Source organism: Diceros bicornis, chromosome 17 (assembly GCF_020826845.1).
Source record: "Diceros bicornis minor isolate mBicDic1 chromosome 17, mDicBic1.mat.cur, whole genome shotgun sequence".
Classification (NCBI taxonomy): domain Eukaryota; kingdom Metazoa; phylum Chordata; class Mammalia; order Perissodactyla; family Rhinocerotidae; genus Diceros; species Diceros bicornis.
In genome coordinates, this window is record NC_080756.1 from 61067024 (window position 1) to 61087113 (window position 20090).

Here is a 20090-nt window from a genome sequence, read left to right on the forward strand (position 1 = left end):
TCTGTCCTCTAGAAGCTTATAATGTAGTTGAAAGGCAGGCTATGTATACATGAAAGGATAAGTGGAACTAGGATAGATTGTACTCAACATTAGCTCCACAAGTGTTTAGAAGACATCATGGTTCCTGGGAACAGAAGCTCTCTCTCCTGAATTCTTCTACATACTTCAGACATGGGTGTGCCATGGGCTCCCAGTTGCCAGTGGTAGCCGTAAGAAATGAGCAGGAAGAGAGGAAAGAAAGAGAGAAGATGGAAATGGAGAGGAAGCAATAATGAGAAAAATAGCATTGGAAAAATATATATATTCACAGGACCCAAGGCACCAAGACATCTGACAAACTTTGCTCTTCTCCACTCCATTCACAGTCACCCTTGGATGTTTCCATGGCAATACAACACAGGTTTTGAAAGGATCAGCCATGTCGTTTCACTTAAGTTTTTTTATTTGTTTTTTGGTTTGGTGGAGGGAGTTTTGAATTAATTCTGTAAGGGCATTCATGCCCCTAAGGTCAGAGTGAATACAATGCTTTTCACCCAGCTGTCAGCACACTCACACATGCACACACCCATACACTGCACAGATGACTGTGATCCAGACTTTGCAACAGTCTCCGGTTCCTTCCCTGGATCCTTGTCCAGACCCTTCTTACTGACTCCTTGGTCTCTTTTCAGTTCTATCTCAGATCCTTAAGTAACTTAGCATGAGGAGTCCAACCCAGTTGTGTCTTTGGGGATAAGTAGGGACCAGTTTCCTGTCCTCGCAAGTCCCTCCCTGCCTTGGTATCTTATCAGTATCCTAGTTTTTCAAGTGAGGAGGTTAGTTAGATAACCTCTAAGATTCCTTCTGTCTCTCAGACTCCATGGCTTTAAGCAGGACCCTGTAACTTCTGCCCAGGAGATAAATTCCCATAACGTGAAAGCACTTTCTTGGGGATGAGGTTGTCCCTTATGGAGTTGGATTCTAGCCTCAGTTCTTCTCTCTTTGGTCTGCACACTCTCCAGGGCAACCTCATTCAGCCCTCCCCTGCCAGCTGACCTCCTCTCTGAGCCCCACCACAGTGTCTGATCACCAATAGCTCCACCCTTATGTCCCACAAGTGCCTTAAATTCAGCAAGTCCAGAAGGGATGCCTCTCCCCTCTTCCTCTTCCTCTTCCTCAAGTTCCCTACTGTAGTGAAAGACATCACCATCCAGAGTCACCCAAATTAGAAACCTCAGGGAGCGGGGCAATGCACTTCTTTCACTGCCTCTTCCCCTAACCCCTACGTGCAACTAGAAACCAAATGCATCCCTTATATCTCTCAAACCCACCTACTTCTCACCAATCCCACTGTCTCTACCTTTGCTCAAGCCTCCACGGGCTCTGCATGGATCACTCCCCCACTTCCTCCAGCCCCGTCACCACCATCATTCCCCATGTCAGTGCCAGACTGCAGTGCACATCTGACCTAGCCATCCACCATCTCCTCAGAATGGAATCCAAGCATCCAGGCATGGCCACATAGCCCCTGGTCATCTTGCTCCTACCCACCTCTCCAGCCCTGTTCCCTCACAGCCTTCACTCCAGCCAAATCAGATGTTTACATTTCCTGAAGCTCTCCACACTTCCCCTCTCCTTAGTTCTCCCTCCGCCTGGAATGCCTGACTCCCAACCCCACCCATCTTTACCTGGACAACTTCAAGCTTCATCTCAGAGATCCTTACCTTTGGGAAGTCCGTCCACAGCAAACTGTGCTTGCCTCCAGAACACCCCATACCCATTGTATTGGAATCATCTGTCCATTTGTCCCCCATTGTATCAAGAGATCTTTGAGGTCAGTTTCTGAGCCCTTTTTCTCAAATCTCCAGCACCTAGCACCTAAACATGTTTCTGAATTTTTTTTTTCCTGCTGAGGAATATCCACCCTGAGCTAACATCGGTCACCAATCTTCCTCTCTTTACTTGAGGAAGATCTGCCCTGAGCTAACATCTGTGCCCATCTTCCTCTATTTTGTATGTGGGATGCCACCACAGCATGGCTGATGAGTGGTGTAGGTCTGCATCCAGGATCCAAACCCACAAACCTGGGCTGCTGAAGGGTAGCGTACCAAACTTAACCACTATGCCACCGGGCCAGCCCCTCTTTGTGAATTTTTGAGTGAATGACTCACTGTCATATCAGGTGGGTCCTTCTGGGTCTCCATGTGTTATGTACCATGGTGTGGGACAAATGTCACATGGTGTGGATTAAGAAATAGGCTTTATTGGGAAAACTTACAAAGGCTAAAGGTCAACCAGAGAAGTCACAGATCCCCCCAGTGCCCTGTCTCACAAAGAGGTGTGCCAGGTTCAGGATGCTGCTGGGCGTGCAGTGTGAGTCTGCATTGCAGTGGAGGGACCCAGGACCCCTCCTCCTCCGTGGTTTTCTCTTTTTATAGGGAAATCAAGTCAGGGAAATCATCTACAAATCATCCTTGTAGATGAAGGAATAAACAGACTGCTTGGTGTCAGGCAGTCTGGGTTGGGAGTGCCAGCTCTTTATAGGAGTTGTCTGGGAATGCCAGCCTCCTAGCATATAGGACCCTCAGAGCCTTTGGGATATTGCTGTTCTTTCTGCCTTGGGGAGGAGATACTCTGAGCTTGGGTTCTAGCTTTCGCACAAAGCTCATTGTCTAGACAACCCAGAGGGAGCTCCAGAGTCACTTTCCAATGATTCAGCTGGTTGTACCACACTGATAGTGAGTGACTGGATGGATGGATGGATGGGTGGATGGATGGATGGATGGATGGATGGATGGATGGATGGATAGATGGATGGATGGATAGGTGGGTGCATGGGTAGGTGGGTGGGTGGGTGGATGGATGGATGGACGGACGGATAAAAGGAACTAGCACATATGTGAATACATGAAAGCACCTGACATCTAGTGGGCCCCACCTTGTGTTTGTTTCCCTTTCCTTGTCTTCCCTTCTCATCCCAGCTCTAATTTTGTGAATTTCCACAGAGCTTTCTAGGGGTACAGAGGAGGTGGCCCTGTCATTTGGTGCTCAACATGAAAGCTCTGAACCATCATGGGGATGGGGGCTGAGTGGCTTTTTGGTAACCCCCTTGCTACCTTCCACAAGCTTCCTCAGGTTGCATTGTGCCCCTTTGTAACATGCTTTCCCTTTCAACACTTTCCTGATGTACATTTTAACCCAACATCGCCTAATTTTAAAAGACCAGAGGCTCCCACACACTGTGGTTTGTTCCTGGGTTACGGCCCCCCAGGCAGCTACATCCCCAGACCAACTCTATGGTGCTATAATGAGTAGGAAGTAAAGGACGAGCCTGCCTCTGAGATGCTGATTAAATCCAACCTCTTCATTCCCTTCCCAAGTTACTGCCTGATCTGGGCCTTCATCAACACATGGGCCCAGGGGTTCTTAAACTTCAGGGTGCCTCACAAACACCTGGAAATTGTCTGTAATGCACATTTCCAGGCTCCATAACCAAGATAATCTACTTCAGTAGGTCTGGATGAGGCTCAGAATTCTGCATTTTTAACTTTGCATCTTCAAACTGCTTCATCCAGAGCTTGGCACAGTAAGGCCAGCACTCACCTTCCCAGTCTGGGGGACCAAGAAGGAATGAATGGGAGCACAGGGGCATGTGTGGGCTAACCTCTCCCTGCAGAGATATCCATGAGGCCAGAGCTACCCATCAGGCTCCTGATGCCCCAGGTCTTGGAGCACCCTCCCGGCAGGCAGGCAGGAAGAGGTGTGCCTTCCCAGGCAAAGCCCCATCTCTGCAATGGGGCTGGGACCTAGAGGTCTTCAGTGAGCTTCACTTGACCCAGCAGAGGATGGGAAATCAATCTGGGGTTCCGAGCCAAGTGGCCCCTGGAGGCTGTGGATGGACCTGCCTTGCTTGGGGGACCTGCGGCTGAATGCCATGTGGACTGGTATGCTGTGGCTCCAGTGAGAGATGGGCTGAGGCTCTTGCAGAGGCGAGCAGTGGAGCATGAAGGCATCCAAGCAGCGCTCACCTGCTGGGAGCCATTAAGGCTCTGCACTGGGGACGGGGTTGCAGGAGAAAGCAGTTAGTGGTGAGGGAAGCCAGTGAATCAGCACCAAGTCGGCTCGCTCTAATTGAGCCAATGAGTTTGTCCTGTTAAGTGTGGGCTCCCAGGGACAGGAGCTACATCCTTAAAGCCCTTCTTCAAGGTGGCAGACCGGGGAAAGACTCCCCCTACCCCTGAGAAAAGAGACAAGCCTTCCATTCACTGCTCCCCCACCCCCAGTGCCTGCCTCCATCCTGGAAATGCTGATTTTCTCTGCTGACCTGGTCTGTGTCTTTGGACAAAGGGTTTTATTTTCTCAAGAGAGATGTTTCAGATTTGGGGGTCAGTGTGTGAGCAGGTTGCCTCTGTCTCAGTTGCTAAGAGCCTCTCACCGTCTCAGCTTCTTGTGGCTGTGCTTTCCCTCTGTCATTTCGGAGAACTCAGCTGCTATGCTCCCCGAGGCCGGGCCTCTTATCTTTGGGGTTTGCTACCTCAAGATCGTGCACGCTTTTCCTGCAGTTCTGTCTCACCCCCTTTCTCAACACCCTTCTCCTCCATCCTGGCTTTGTTTCCCTTTAGCTCAAGACAATATGAGTTCTCTCCTGAGAAGATTCCATGAATGTTCACTGATTAACTAAATAAGATGTTTCCAAAAAATATGAAATTTTTCCACCACCCTAATATTTGCATTTTAACAGGGGACATTTAAAGACTGAAAAAAAAAAACCGGTAATGTCCCTTCGATTGGAGCTCTAATGGTGGAACAGACTGTGGAGTTGGTAATTTGGCTTGGGCCACTGTCCGCCTAGATCCTACCACGCAGGAGGCAGCGTTCCCCTTCACTTGTGAGATCTGCTGGTTCAGAACTTTCCAAATCCCCAATCTAATGACTGTATTTTTCTCTCTCTTCTATTTTTGTTTCCTAGGAACGAGTGGAATATCTCTTTCTCATAATTTTTACTGTGGAAGCATTTTTAAAAGTAATAGCCTATGGACTTCTCTTTCATCCCAATGCTTACCTCCGCAACGGTTGGAATTTACTAGACTTTATAATTGTGGTTGTAGGGTGAGTATAACTACCTTTCTCTGTTCCCTCCCCTTACCCCTACTATCAACCAAGACACCTCTTTTTCCTTCTGTATTTATGTCTCCTTTTGATTTGGTCACAGTGGCACTGGGCTTCAGGCAAGATGAGAAGATCTATGAAAAATCACTTTGAATTCAGACTTTCTCCAAAGGGAGAGGAGTATTACCAAGGCACACCCCTCCCCACTGCTCCCACACACACGCGTGTACGCACAGGCACACACACACACAGTCAAATCTGAGTGCTTTTAATGAGGCCCAGAGTCCTCTGTGAAGCTGAGGAGACTCCTCTGCTCGAGGTCTTTTGTTCCGTCTCCAGACACATCGGCCTGGCAGCACCAATGACCAGTGTCCTGCGGAATCAATGAGCAGGTTAGGTCAGCTTGCCTGCAAGCCTGCAGTCCACTGGCGTGGCGGTGGGGCTGGCAAACCAGAGCCGTGGATGCTCCCCCTCACCTCACAGTGGCTGCCCTCACAGTGGGCCCTGTTCTGTGGCCCCTAGAAACCAGGCTGCTCAAAGAAAGAAGATGGGGAACTATGAGGGGCCAAGGTGATACATGATCAAACCGGACCAAACACCTCTTCCCCCAAATACCCTGCTCCACTGTCGGGTAAGATGAAGCAAAGTCAGTCTATGCTTTAAAAAAAAACAGCAATGTAAGGAATTTTAAATAAAATTTAGAAGTGATGATCTCCTCATCAAGGAATTAGTGACTTCACAAGAGGATTCTCTGTGAAATATCTGTGTGTAAACAGGCGTACATGTGCCATGTGGAATGTAATTTATTGAGATGCAGTTGATGAGGCTCCAGCAACTCATCTGTTCTGTAGAGGGAGGGCACTTTTACAGCAGATTCTACTTCTGGAACAAGCTGGCTTCTTTGAGCTGATCTGCTGTTACTCTGAGCCCAGAGAGTGGTTAAGTGGCGGCCACCTTGCACTTTTACTGCGTAGGGGTCCTGGCAGGCTTCAGTGTCAAGGTCAATATGTCAGTAGGCTCTTAACTCAGGAACCTATTTTCGGTGAATCCTTTTGTGCCATCCCAGTGAAGACACAGGCCCTTGTGGACTTCTCCAGAGCACTCACTCCTCATTATCTCATGGGAATGTCTGGTCTTTCCTGAAGGAAATAACGCAGGAGCAAATCAAGATCATTTAGAAGTTATTTCCTTGTCTCTGGCCATCTGGATGGCTTATTACGGTTGTTTGGAACCGTTTTAGGGTCTGCCTGGCCAGTGAATGACACACTTTGGCCACACTAACGTCAGGGATATTTGGGTGACGTGAGGATCACTAAAGTTGTTAGAGTATTTGCCACACAGAGATCTGGCTCAGGAGGGCTCAGGGTGAGGATCAGCTATATGAGAGATTTTGCTGCTTCTGTTCATGCCAGAATAAACAAAGAGAGACTGAACAAGTGCCTCAAATTAGCTCAGTAAACCATAGCAAAGGTCTTCAGGGCTGGTTGTTCCAAATGCCCCTCTTTCTGAAGGCTTCAGTCTCCTGGGAGCCTTTCGCACGTGCATAGAGAAGTGCCCCAGAATGAGACTGATGCTTCTGGGACTGACAGGGAGAGGGGCCTTGCAGGGACTGCTTTTGTTTAGGCGAGAAGCTGGATCTTCTTCTCAAGTCTATGGGATGAGGTGGAGTTGACGTGACATAACGCTCGGCTGAATCCATGTTCTTGACCACAGCATGGGGAGTGGAAACAGGCAGCAGGGTGGAGCCCAAGCGGGAGCCCCGGGAGGTGTGGGGGGGTGGGAGCGCGGGGGGCGGGGTGGGAGCAGTGCCTTGCCGTGCAGCTGCACACGGGGCCGCCCTTCTCTTCTCTGGCTTGTTTGGACTTTGCTTCATCTCTTGGACCGCTGCTCCTCCCCACAACCACAGGGGCAGACCTTTTGTGGGGTCAGCCCAGATTCCGGTCACACATCCTTGGAGTCTAGACCGTGAGGCCCATGAAGAGAGGGAAGTGTCCAGATTTGGCACTCTTCCAAAAGATGCCTCTGGTTGACTGTTTAAGCCACCGAGGTTATGATGCTAGTGTTTGCTCAGCTTGTGGTTCACCATGACCCTTTGGGCTTTTTTCCCCACTGATCTCACACTTGGCCATATTTGGCACCTAGTTTCTCTTCTCCACGGGTATTGGTTCTAGGGGCTCTCCATCAAGTCTAATTCAGCCCATCCTTCTAACTTGAAAAATGACACATACCAGCCCCATAGAGGGTGTAGCCTAACCACCTCTCTTCAGCCATGCCTCCTTTTTTTTTGCAGAGAAAGAGTCACCCTGAGCTAACATCTGTTGCCAATCTTCCTCATTTTTTCCCCTCCCCAAAACCCCAGTGCATAGTTGTATATTCTAGTTGTAGGTCCTTCTAGTTCTTCTATGTGAGCTGCCACCGCAGCATAGCTACTGACAGACGAATGGTGTGGTCCCACGCCCAGGAACCGAATCCGGGCCAAACCAAAGCAGAGCACACTCAACTTTAACCACTAGGCCATCAGGGCTGGCTCCAATCATGCCTCCTTTACCTTCCCTTTTGCAATATTAATGGATATCCCTTTGTTTCCTTTGTGTCCCCTGGGAAATATCTGCCGCCTCAGCCCCTCCTCTGCAGCTGCTTAGGGAAGACTTCTTCTGGCCTCCTACAAGTTGGAAGGGAGTCCACCTGTCCTGGGGAAAGGTGGGCTTGCCTGCCTGTTGCCTGAGTGCCAGGCTGAGAGCTGCTCAGTCATCTCTGCATTGCCATTCTGGTCGCCTGTGACAAGAGGCATTTACTTCCCCCGACAAACCTGTCACATTTCCTTCTTAAAGTGGAGGAGTGTCCTTGGTACAAAAGGGAGATGGGACTGCTGAATGAATGTGGAGGAAACTTCAGAGGCTCTGTGAGCTGCCTCCCCCAACCCTAACCCAGGAACCTAGGTATCCTCAGTAGACCCACCTGCTCGAGACATTCTATTCCAGCCACAAGGGCTTTGGCTGCATGCCTATCTCCCTCCTAATATGGCGGCCCTGCCTTTCTGACTCACTGAGCCATCTAGAGCCTCACTGTCCTCTTTTAAAAAGCTCTGATGTCTAGCTAAGGAACTGCCAGACACACTTCCTGGAGAAGTGCCCCCCGCAAGCATCCACATCTGAACCCAGCCCTTAGGGACAGGTAGGCACAAAGCAGGGGCTTCACCTTCACCATGTCTAATCGAGGAGAAACACACCAACCCCTACAAGCCAAGAACACCTCCTAGACCCATTCCTGAATTTTCTACCTCTTCAAAATTAAAAGCAGACACTTAATAAAGTCTGCATCGAGTTGGGGCAGGGGTTAAAAGAGAAGAAAGTGGTCTAATCTCTGTTGCCTTCACTGAATGGTATTTTGTGAACATCTGGTACTCCCATAAGCATACTGCTTTCTTCCAGGAAATACTAGGAACCAAATTTGGTTTGGATTTGGAATGTTGTTCAACAAACTTGCAAACTGGTCTTCATTTCCTAAGGTTTCAGTGATCTAGACTTCAGTGAAAAGAACATTTCTCTGCGGAGAAAAGAGCCTGCTCCCCCTATCCTGGTAACTTCTGCCTGGTAGTCAAGGCGTCGCCAACATATGAAACCATCAAACTGCCAAACTGAGGTGACAGAATCAGAGAGCTGAGAGAAATGTTAGATGTGGTCTGCCACGGTTGTCAAACTTCTTGTAGCTGCAGAACCCATTGTTCAAACAAAGCCTTACTCAGTGCGTAAAGAGATCAAAGGGAAGCCACTCTGTTCAATATAGGGTAAAGGAGCCAGAACCCCAGTCACTCATCTCTGGCCTCGGTGACACAGAAGTCCCCCAGGGGTTTCATGGAGCACGGTTTGAAAATCCTTAATCTAGACCAACCCCCTCATTGCTGGGCCCTGCCTGGATCTGAGCTTCTGCAAAGCTAAGCCTCCAGCTGCAGCCTCCCCTGTTTCCAGATCCAGTTCCCTGGGGCATGAGTGATTTAAGAGCTCAAGCCTATTCCTCAAGAACCAAATTGCCCTGGCCGGGAGTTCAGGTCTGATATGGGGACCCCGATCAGAGGCCTGGGCTTTCTCCTTGACCCCAGGCCATGACCCACCATGCACTCTGCTGACAGTGAATCTGTAGAGTCATCTCTGGGTACAAAGGACAGAAATTGCTCCTGCATGCCCTTTCCCCTGTTTTTCTTGGTTACCACAAAAATCCCAAGATTCTAGACTCCCATTCCATATGGTTTTCTGCCTCTGATCCCTTCTCCCTTGCCACCCTACTCCTGAAACCTTTCCATCGTGCCCTCTGTTCCCCACAGTCCGTCCTCCAGTAAGGGATCAGAAGACATTTTCTGTCAAGGGCCAGATACTAATTTTCAGCTTTGCAAGCCTTGCAGTCTTTGTCCCAACTACTCGACTCTGTAGCAGAAAACAGCACTATGTAAACAGTGGGCGGTGCTGAATTCCAGTAGAACTTTGTTTACAGAGCAAGTGGCCAGAGTGCTGCCCTCAGTCCTCAGCTTCAATTCTGGTCCCTCCCTTCACTTTCTGCTCTCCCCTGAGGGTCCTGCTTCCCTGCAGTCTCTCAGGAGATGGCCACTGTCTCTCCCACATGCCTTGTTGCACAGCCTGGAGGTCAGGAGAGGGGCCCTGCTTTCCTCTTATTTCTACTTTTGGACCGCTGCCCCTCCTCCTCCCTAAAAACCTCCAGTTCTGATGTCTGTGTCATCAGACCCTCCTACCGGCTGCTTCTCCTCTTGCAGACCTTTGAGTCACACCCCACTCCTTGAGGACGTGAGCTCCTGGCTCGCACCGCTCTCTCTCGCACTCACTGCTCCTCCCATCACCCTCCAGTAGCTTCTTGGTTCCTTGGTACCTTCTTCCCCAGGGACCCTAACTCCATCCTGTCTCCACTGCCCACTCCCATGGTTATAGCCAACGTCCCTGCCATAACTAATAACCACACCCCCCATAATCTCAAAACAAACATCCTACTCTAAACAATACCATCCCTCTTTCCAGCTGACTCCCTCCAGCACTCAACTCCAGCAATCCATTCATCCTGCCACATTCTCTTTCTTCCTCCTCTCATCGTGTCCACTCCTTCCAGCCAGCCTAGATCCACACCCAAGCGCTGTCATCTCTCACTTGCGTTTACACTCAACTTCCTTCTCTTCATTTACCTCGCTCACTTGGAAAAACACCTTCCCTGATCAAATCCAACTAGATGGAGACCTATTTGGTACCTGAAGCTGTGCCACTGAAAGGGGTGGAGAAATAGACAAAGCTGAGCAGAGGGGTCTCCCTTTACACTTGCGGCACCAGCCTCAGATAGGCCCTTAATGACAGCTGGCAATCCTATGACACGTCCCTGCTCCATTCGCTCTGCCACTTCCGTCGGTGATTCTTTTGTACCTTTGCCTCAGCCTTCACACTTCCAGTGTCCCCTCCCCTTTCACGTTTTCAGCTGATGACCTTGCTGCCTATTCCCCTGAGAAAACAGATGCAATCAGAAGAGAACTCGCACATGTTCCCACAACCATGTCTGTACCCCTGTGATGTGCCTTCCTGCTGGAACCACCCCTGTACCTGCCTACGGCCAGCACCCCTCGAAGGGCATTAGATCCCCTTTCTGCCTGCTGACGATGTTGCTCCTCTCAGTGACTCTTCCCTCTCACTCTGCACCGGCAAACAGTCTGTCTCTGTTAGATGACTCCCATCACATATAGAAATGCTGCCATATCTCCCATTTCAAAACAAAACTCTCTGGATCCCACACCCTTTTCTGGTGACCACCTTTTCTCTTCTACTACCGCTTACAGCAAAACTCCTCAAAAGAGTTGTCTGTGCTGTAGCCCCCAGCCTCATGCGGCCGTTCAGCACTTGAAATGTGGCTAAATCTGAATTGAGATAGGCTGTATGTGTAAAATACACAGCAGATTTGAAAGATCTAGTACAAAACAGAAAGTGACAAATATCTCATTGAACATTATTTATATTTATTACTGTTGAAATGATAATATTTTGGTTATGTTGGGTTAAATAAAACTTATTATCACGGTTAATTTTACCTGTTTCTTTTTTACTTTTCTGATGTGGCTACTAGAAAATTTAAATTACATATTTGGCTCATATTTGTGGCTTGCATTATATTTCTATTGCACAGAGCTGTCTCGAACTTCTCCTCCTATCCTCTCTTGAACCCATATCTATTAGGCTTTTGTCTCCATCACGCCACCAAAACAGATATTTTCAAGGTCTCAGTAGTCTTCACGTTGCTAAAGCCAATGGTCAATTTCCCATCCTTGTATTTGCAGCACAAAGTAGATTCCTATGGGATCATTTGTTGTGCCCAGGTACAAATCAAAGAGAGGAGTTTCTTAGGAGGAAAGAGGTGGATGGGGAGGGAGAGAATGTGGTCCTTGGCCACAGGAGGGCAGGAGCTAGGATACCTTGGAGGGGGTAGAGGGCACCGCAAAGGGACGAGGGCACTGGCAGCAAACTTCACCTGCTTTACACTTCTGTCCAGGACTGCACAACTCACAAAGCCAGATGTGTTCATGCATAGCTCTGTGACAGTAAAGGGCCTGCCTGTCGCCTGACTCAGACCTCTCTGGGCAGTGGTTACCCCCTTGGCACGGTGACACCCACAGAGAGTGAATGTCATCTTACGATGGTCACGGACCCTCCCTCACACGCCTCGGCCCTTGTTCCTGGGCTGGAGACACCTGCAAACTCTGCTGTGCCAGCTCCCTTCAGAGAATTCAGAGCCCCAGCCGGGCAAAGAAAACCTGTCCTGACGGCTCCTTCCCCTTCTCTCTTCTAGGCTTTTTAGTGCAATTTTAGAACAAGCGACCAAAGCCGAGGGGGCCAACGCTCTAGGAGGGAAAGGGGCAGGATTTGACGTGAAGGCGCTGAGGGCCTTCCGCGTGCTGCGCCCCTTGAGGCTGGTGTCCGGAGTCCCGAGTAAGTAAAGCCATTATTCTTGTTTACAGTGTTACCTTGTCACCACACCCCACTTCCCTTCACTGAATTGCCAAGAGCACTTTGCAAAGAAACCCGATTTCATATAAATGGAGGGTTTTTCTTAAATGAATTCCTTTGCTTCTAAGAACTCAACTCTAATGTGAATCCATTAACACACACTGTGGTCCCTGCTCCCATAAACGCCTGAAAAAATTCATGGCAGTCACACAGCCAGATGAGGACGGCAGGCACAGAGAAAGCCTGTCCACGCCGTGTGAGCAATCCCACGAGGCCCTGGCTGGGAGTTTAAATACATTTGCAGCAGAAGAGCCAGGTGAGCAGAGATGGCTAATCCCTGAGGCTCGCAGGGTATTTTGGCCAATGGAATTATCTCTCCTTTCTGTATTTTTCCAAAAAACAATCAGCAAAGCTTCAGTGGATGTTCAAAAAGTTCTGTTTTTCCATTTCTCCCAGCCCTCTCCTCCTTTCATGTGAAATGGGGCATCTCCGCCTCAGAAGCCCTATTGTGGGCACGCTGCCTGAGTGGTGGAGGGTGTTCAGCTCTCTGAATCAAGCAGAAGGGCGTTGGAGAGATATTGTCTCTCGGGACATCAGTCACGGGGACAGCTCCTCTTCTACCCCTCCTCCAGAAGCCTGTCCCATCATGGATGAGCCCCAGCACTGAACACAGCAGCTTTGGGCACCCAGCATCAGCTCCAGCAAACCCCAGCCCAAGTGGCTCCTGGGAGCTAAGTTAGCTTTCAGAGAGCTCCTCCTTCCACTCCTCCTGGTTCAGTTGGTGGTATCTGAGCATAATTCTGGACTTGCGTGCTGAGATTTTTCACTCTCAAGTCAGCTCCATCAGATCTGGCCCATAACTCAAGGCAGAGGAGATCTCTATGGCTGGGCTGAAACCAGACTAGCTTGGAGATGGGGGCAGGGGACAGGAAAACAAAGAGGCCCTCTGAACACCCAGCCTTTACCACCTGTACCAGGCACTGAGCACCTGGTGACATTATACTGCTCAGTGATATCGCTGAGTCATAAAAGCATAGAAATGTGAGGGACCTTATATTAACCTGTTCGATGCTTTTCATACATTCACAGAACAGTGAAAAGATCTTCCCCAGTAACTTAATTAACCAGCAGCAGAGCAGTACTAGAACCAGGTCTCCTGACTTACAAACCAACTCTCTTTCCTACCATACTACATGACCTGTTATAAAGAATTGAGTGGTATACAGCTCTTGACTGTGTGAAACTTTTACACAAATATCTTGTCTCTTCAGTCACATTATTAACCCCTTGATGCCCAGAACTATGCCTTATATTGTCTGATTCCTGCACAATGCCTAGAATGGTCTCTGCACACAGCAGGGGAATTTACTGGATAAATGAATACAAGAGTTAGCCTGTTTTCTTTGCAGTGGGGCCCCTAGGCAAAGCTCGCGTTCTGTCTTAAACTCAAAAGTGAACATAGAGCGAAGCCACACAAGCACATCTAGAGCAGATTCTCTCTACTTGGCGGTAATCACTGTGGGGCACCTGGGAGTAGTAACAGTATATATGAAACTGTCGGGGGAAGAGGGAGAATCTCCCTCCGCCCTTTCCCTTAAGGTTCTTCTGTCTGGCCAAATAATCAACAAGACAGGTTAGCAGGAGAAAATAATACCAAGTTTAATAACATGTATACATGGGAGAAACTCAGAAATGAGCAACTCGTCCCTCTGTCTAAGCTGCTTGCTTAAGTATTGCAGCTAAAGGCGAGGAGCGTGTTGGGGGTGGGTAGTGGCCTGGGACTTCAGAGGGCAGGAGGACAATTCTTTTCGGGGTCATCTATAGATAATGTGGTCAGGGAGAGATAGAGTTTTTTGATAAAAGGGGCTTGGTGCCCCTCCCATTGTAACATCTATTTTACATTATTACAGCCATCATGATAGAAGATCTGTTCCAGGAAGGAGCCACCATGTCAAATTCTTTAGGCAGTTAGTGGGGGAGGTGAAATGTCCCTCAGAGAAAACAATCAAGGTAAAGAGATATATTTCAGGGTGGCCAAATCTTGATCTCCCACAGTTCCGCCTTTGAAACTAAAAGTTTCACAGTCCTTTTGAAACTTAAAGAAGTTTCATAGTCCAGAAGCTGAGTTGGTAGATTGTTTCATCTCACTGAACACATTTCTTAGTCCTGATAATAGATCAGTTCAATTAAGTTCATTTTGGAAGGTGGTGATGCAGGTGGGCTCTCAAGGTTACGCCTATATTGTGGAAGCAAGCAATCAAGTATTTAATAAGAAGCATTTCTATGGAAACAAAAGAAAAACAAGGTTAATGGTTGGAGCAAATTGGAAACGTGTTTCTGAGATAAGAGGACAGCCAGTTAAGAAGATTTTTAGATGTCAGCATCAAAGTATCTTTTGCAGTTTAAATGTCTCTGATGATGTCATCGGGTAATCTCTTAAGTTTGTATCAAGTCCATCAGCTTCAGTTTGTAAGGCTTCAGGAAAAAGGGCAGGTTCAGTTCTCAGCGATTTCAAATTAAAATGATGGAAAAAAAAATAAAAAATGTTAGTTTGGATATCTGTAGCCAGATATTTCAGGAGACTGAAGAAATCAGGATCCAGTCTAGTCAACAGATATAAAACAAAAACCTCAAAAGACAATTAACAAAACTAGGATCTAATATCTGCAAATTTATACTGAAATAGTTTTTACTGAAATATAATTTTTCTCTCTAAAATCGTCCTCATTTTCATTAAGATAGCCAAATTAAAACTAACTAGTTTGCAAAATAAGTCTAGTTCCAATAGAGTTGGCACAATTATTTACATAAGTACAGCAAGAGTAGCAGTTGATCACATAGGCTCTTTTAAATCTGCTTTGCTGGAACTTTTTATAAGGAATCTCAGATTGAACTTCAAAGGTCTCTCGAGACCAGGAAAGCCAAGCCAAGGATTTTGTCATCAGACTTCGCCTGCAATACCTACAGATTTGGGTGAATTCCTCTCTTCCGAGGTTCCCCCCAAATATTTCGAGGTTCCTTGTACCTGCCAGATAAGTGACATTCTTTACTTATCCTGGTAAGTGCTGCTTGGAACATAAGGTACCAGGCCGATATTTCCACTGGCTTTATTCCATGAAGTCCAATCTTCATTCCTCAAAAGCTGTATGGTTATATGGCGTTCCAGTCACAGCCTTGGTAATATAACCAGTGTTTCCAATTGTGTCCTGTTATAAGGAGAACAGATTCTTATTGAACTTATGCAAATAACTATATTGCCATGAAAACAATACTCACTTACTAAGAGTTTCCAAATTCGAGGGATCAGATACAGAGAAAAAGATAAATATTTCAATTTTACTTACAAAAATATCATTTACCAAATTGCTATAAATCATAGCTAGCTCAGGAGAAAAGAGAAAAAATTTTCCTTAAATCTGAAAAAACAAAACATTAAAAATTCAGCAATACTTCAAATGAAAAATCATAAAAATTATAAGTTCAAATTATCAGTTCATTCAGTCCTGTGTAATCCATTCTTGATCCCAGTCTTTTTGTTAGCAGCTTCATGAAGTCAGTTTCTCCATCAGATTTCTGTAATTTCTTTACCAAGTTCAGTTTTATGATCAGAAAGTTTGTCAGAAACTTGTATTCTAGAGTAAGTGTTAAAGTCCTTTCCATGAACTTCTCTGAAGATGAAACATATTTTGCAAAAGCATTAGAGCAAAGAAATAAGTCTGTAAACAACAAGACCTCAAAATGGCAATTAACAAAGAAATTTGGTTAATTTTGTGACATACAACACTTTAAAATAATAATAACCAGAATTATGACTGATAATCAGGACAGATCAGCATTTCAGTAATGTTATACAATTTTAAAACACCTATATGAATAACATTTACCCGCATAATACCACCTAAGCAGGCTTATCATCACTTGTCTGACAATGCTTTCCATGTAATTTAACATACTGAATAAGCCTAATAAGTTTAGTATCTTTCCCCTTATAGGAAGAGAGCAAATTTCTTTGAGAAGTTCCAGGGCCCTTTGAAAATTCTCAAAGAAAAAAAGTAAAAGAAAGACTTTATTTGAGATATGAATTTTGGGGAGGCTTGTCAAAAATATAAACAGTCAAGTCAATGCAAACAGAGCACTAACAATCCAAAAAGCCTTAATAGAGAGACCTCGGTCTTTTGAACACAGGAAATTATTTTAACAGTTTTTTTTTTTTTTTCTGTCTTTTAGGTAAACTTACCCAAAGGTAAAGAAAAATCTTTTATAACCTCTTTATCAAGTTTAAGCAAATTATCCTTTTAAGAGAAATAAGACCAAATTTTAATTTTGCACCAGCTTACTTCTGCTATTAAAACTCATTTATTTAATTAAATTCATTTCAATCTTAGCCAACTTGACCATGCATAAAACTCCTTTTCCAGAATTCCCTCTACAAACCTTCTATAGCTTTCTTTTTACATTCAGAATTTGTCCCATGTCTTTCTTTTCCCTCCTAGTACTTGAGGACAAATTTATCTTTCTTAATCAACCAAACAAAACATTTCCATTCTTTGTACCTTTATACATCTTACTTTCCTTGTACACAGACATATTTTTCTTAATATTTAGTAGCTTCAATCACATATACTAATTAGAAATTTTAACCTTTAGAAACCTTAATTTCTAAGTAAAAACTAAGTAAACAATTATAAACTTTCTTTTACATTAGTATCTTGTGGCTTGGAAAATTTATGAACACTTCATAACTTCTAGAAATATGTTACTTTATAGTATAATCTTTTAATAAAACACATGTTTATCAATAGACCCAAAACACCTTTTAGTTTTCCTGTAATGAAAAGCCAAAAGTAGACAAATGTACATTTAGCAATCAATGTCTAATATGTTATTTGGAAATGATGATACTCAGTGAATTTTTATCATAAATTTTAGCAAAACTCTAAAGTTTTAAGTTACCAAAAAGAGTTTGGAAGCAGTAACCACCATAACACATAATTATTGTTTAAAGTTCATCCAACATTCATCTTTTTCACAACTATTTACTTGTTCCCAATAATTATTTAGATTGCCTATAAGACTTCATAAGACATCAGATAAAATTAGCCATCATTTAAATTACTATTTTTGTTAACCAGTTCTGTAATAGAAATAACATCAGTTTTTTCCTACAAAATTTCATGTAAATTTCATCACCTCTTATACTTTTAAACATAGTTATCATTAAGACTTTTATCAATAGGTCTTCGTCTTCTAATTTTGGACAAGGGAAGCATTCCCAGTCAGACATTTTAAAACATACTCAGACAAAGTTGATGTAACCTCTTTATATAAAATTAGCTCAAACATTCCAACCTTTATAATCTTATCAACACTTACACTTTTACATGTTCTCAATTCAATTGTAACCTGAGTCAAGGTCTTAAGGCTAGTCAAATTTTTCCCTTCCTTTTTCTGGCCTTTTTTCTTAGGTACCAATTAAACAATTATGTGAGAGCTCTCAAAAAAATTTTTTTTCCCCCAGTTTAGAAGTTTTCCCAATTCAAAGGATCCGTCGTCTGGCCATTGACGAGTAGGATCTTCATTTGTATATTTATTCCAATAGTGACTTGAACCAATAAGCCTTTTTAAGGAAAGACCCGGAGGTAACTTTCCACGCTTAGAATAAATCTACCATGGACACAAGAGGCGTCCCTGGTGAGGGCGCAGATGATGTAGCCCCCGTGATCCAAAGAATTCACTCCCAAAGATATTCAGAAAAAGTAAAGACCTTCGTTGCACAGGCGGTAAGGATGGTGTAGTGAAAACGGTGTCTCCGGTCTCCCACAATAGTGTGGGACGCCTCCAGTCACAGACCCGCTAATCTGTGACACCGGGCAGGCGATCCTGGAATGGGATTTTTTCAGCACTAACAAGCAACAAAGGTTAAGACGACAAAAGCCCTTATGGACTGGGCGCTTTGTGACAAACTCCCCTGAGAGCTTGGCACAGCCAGACAAAGACAGTTCGGAACCCCAGTCTACTCGACTGGCCACCAAGGTGCACTCCGGTAAATGTACCTTCCGTATGGTGGAGACCAAGGAGAAGATTCTCACTGGTCACAAAGCCAAGTTTTCTCAGGACACAGAACAAGACAGAAGGAAAAACCTCATCCGTTTTTTTTTAATTTTTTTTTTATGTGCACAATGACAGCTTTAGTCACACCTTAGGTCTCTTGGAGCCAGAATAATACCTGGGGCGGAGGTGCCGCGGGGTTGGGGACTGTGTGCTTTTACAGAGTACCTCGTGGTTGCAGGGACATTTTCTTGCAGTTGGCGGGGGACTTGTGTCATCTACCCCATTCCGTGACCCAACTTATCCTGTCACGGGAGTCTTCTGAAAGTGGCGAGCGCCCTAATGGCTCTTAACTGCTCGACCCGTGCCCACCAAATTTGCGGCCTTTTTGGCTTCCAAGATGCCCTTGGCAATGGCCTTCACTTCATGTGCATATTAACCCACAGCAAAGTTTGTAGACACTGGTCTGGTGAGACCTGCAAACTCACCAGTCTGTGGGGCCAGCCCAGACAGCAGGCTTATAGGGCCTATGCCTGCATCCTACCCTATGGTATTTCCTTCTTATGACAAAAGACACAGACAAAAGAGAAAAAACAGAGACTACCTCTGGGAGGAAAAGGGATCAATATCAAAACCAAGAGTACTCTACCAAATTTAAACCAAGAGTCACTAAAAGCACAAGAAACTAGTTTCCCAAATATTTTCTCCTGCCAATCTAAATTTAGAAAGAGAAAAAATTCTCACCATTTCCTTCCGCCGGACTCCGCAGATAGAGATTCTGGGAGGCTGACATGGTAAGAAGTCTTACCTTTTTGCCGGCTTTCGTCAGGCGTTCCCGTATCTCATCATCTGCAGTAGTCCAGGGAGAAGGCAGGTCTTCCAGCCAGAGAAGGCAACTTGCCAGCCAGTGTGGCTCCTGGTGACTACGCCAAAACTGTTGGGGGAAGAGGGAGAATCTCCCTCTGCCCTTTTCCTTAAGGTTCTTCTGTCTGGCCAAATAATCAACAAGACAGGTTAGCAGGAGAAAATAATACCAAGTTTAATAACATGTATACATGGGAGAAACTCAGAAATGAGCAACTCGTCCCTCTGTCTAAGCTGCTTGCTTAAGTATTGCAGCTAAAGGCGAGGAGCGTGTTGGGGGTGGGTAGTGGCCTGGGACTTCAGAGGGCAGGAGGACAATTCTTTTCGGGGTCATCTATAGATAATGTGGTCAGGGAGAGATAGAGTTTTTTGATAAAAGGGGCTTGGTGCCCCTCCCATTGTAACATCTATTTTACATTATCATTACAGCCATCATGATAGAAGATCTGTTCCAGGAAGGAGCCACCATGTCAAATTCTTTAGGCAGTTAATGGGGGAGGTGAAATGTCCCTCAGAGAAAACAATCAAGGTAAAGAGATATATTTCAGGGTGGCCAAATCTTGATCTCCCACAATGCCAAGACCCGCTTCCCCTTTTGTGAAGCCTAAATTATTTGAGTTTTCTTGGTCAATTAGCCATTACTCAATAGACCAAAATCAAGGAATGAGAATGACTTGAAACATGACTTTAAGGAGCTTATTATGATGGTACAGCCAATGTGTCAGTAAAAAGAACTATGATTTGATTTCAAACTTCAACCAACAAAGCTACAGTGGACATAATGAATGTTACCCCATTGTAGGGGCCCACAATTTCAGAGCACTGTGCTGGGTAGGAGGACGTATCATAAAGAATGAATATGGTCCTTTCATCTCTTGAGGAATTTGACAGTCTAATAAAAGAGTTTATCGTTCAGCTTTTGCTGCAGGAACAAACAATCCCAAACCCTCAGTGACTTAAAATCAGAAACATTTATACCTGGCTCATGTTACCTGAGGATGTTGGCCAGCTGCTGCTCTTATGGGCTCAGCTGGGCTTGGGCTTGACCAGGGTCTGTGTGTCACCTCATTCCAGAGCCCAGGTCGAAGAGGGATCCAGCATGTA

General features: G+C 45.6%; 1 protein-coding gene across 1 annotated transcript in view; it reads left to right on the forward strand.

The window, feature by feature from the left end:
* Positions 1-20090, forward strand: part of CACNA1C (calcium voltage-gated channel subunit alpha1 C) — a 638289-nt gene that overhangs the window by 377694 nt on the left and 240505 nt on the right. Inside the window, exons 4-5 of the mRNA XM_058559143.1 lie at positions 4949-5088; positions 11917-12056. Coding sequence (XP_058415126.1) covers positions 4949-5088; positions 11917-12056 — 280 coding nt within the window. The remainder of the gene's footprint in view (positions 1-4948; positions 5089-11916; positions 12057-20090) is intronic.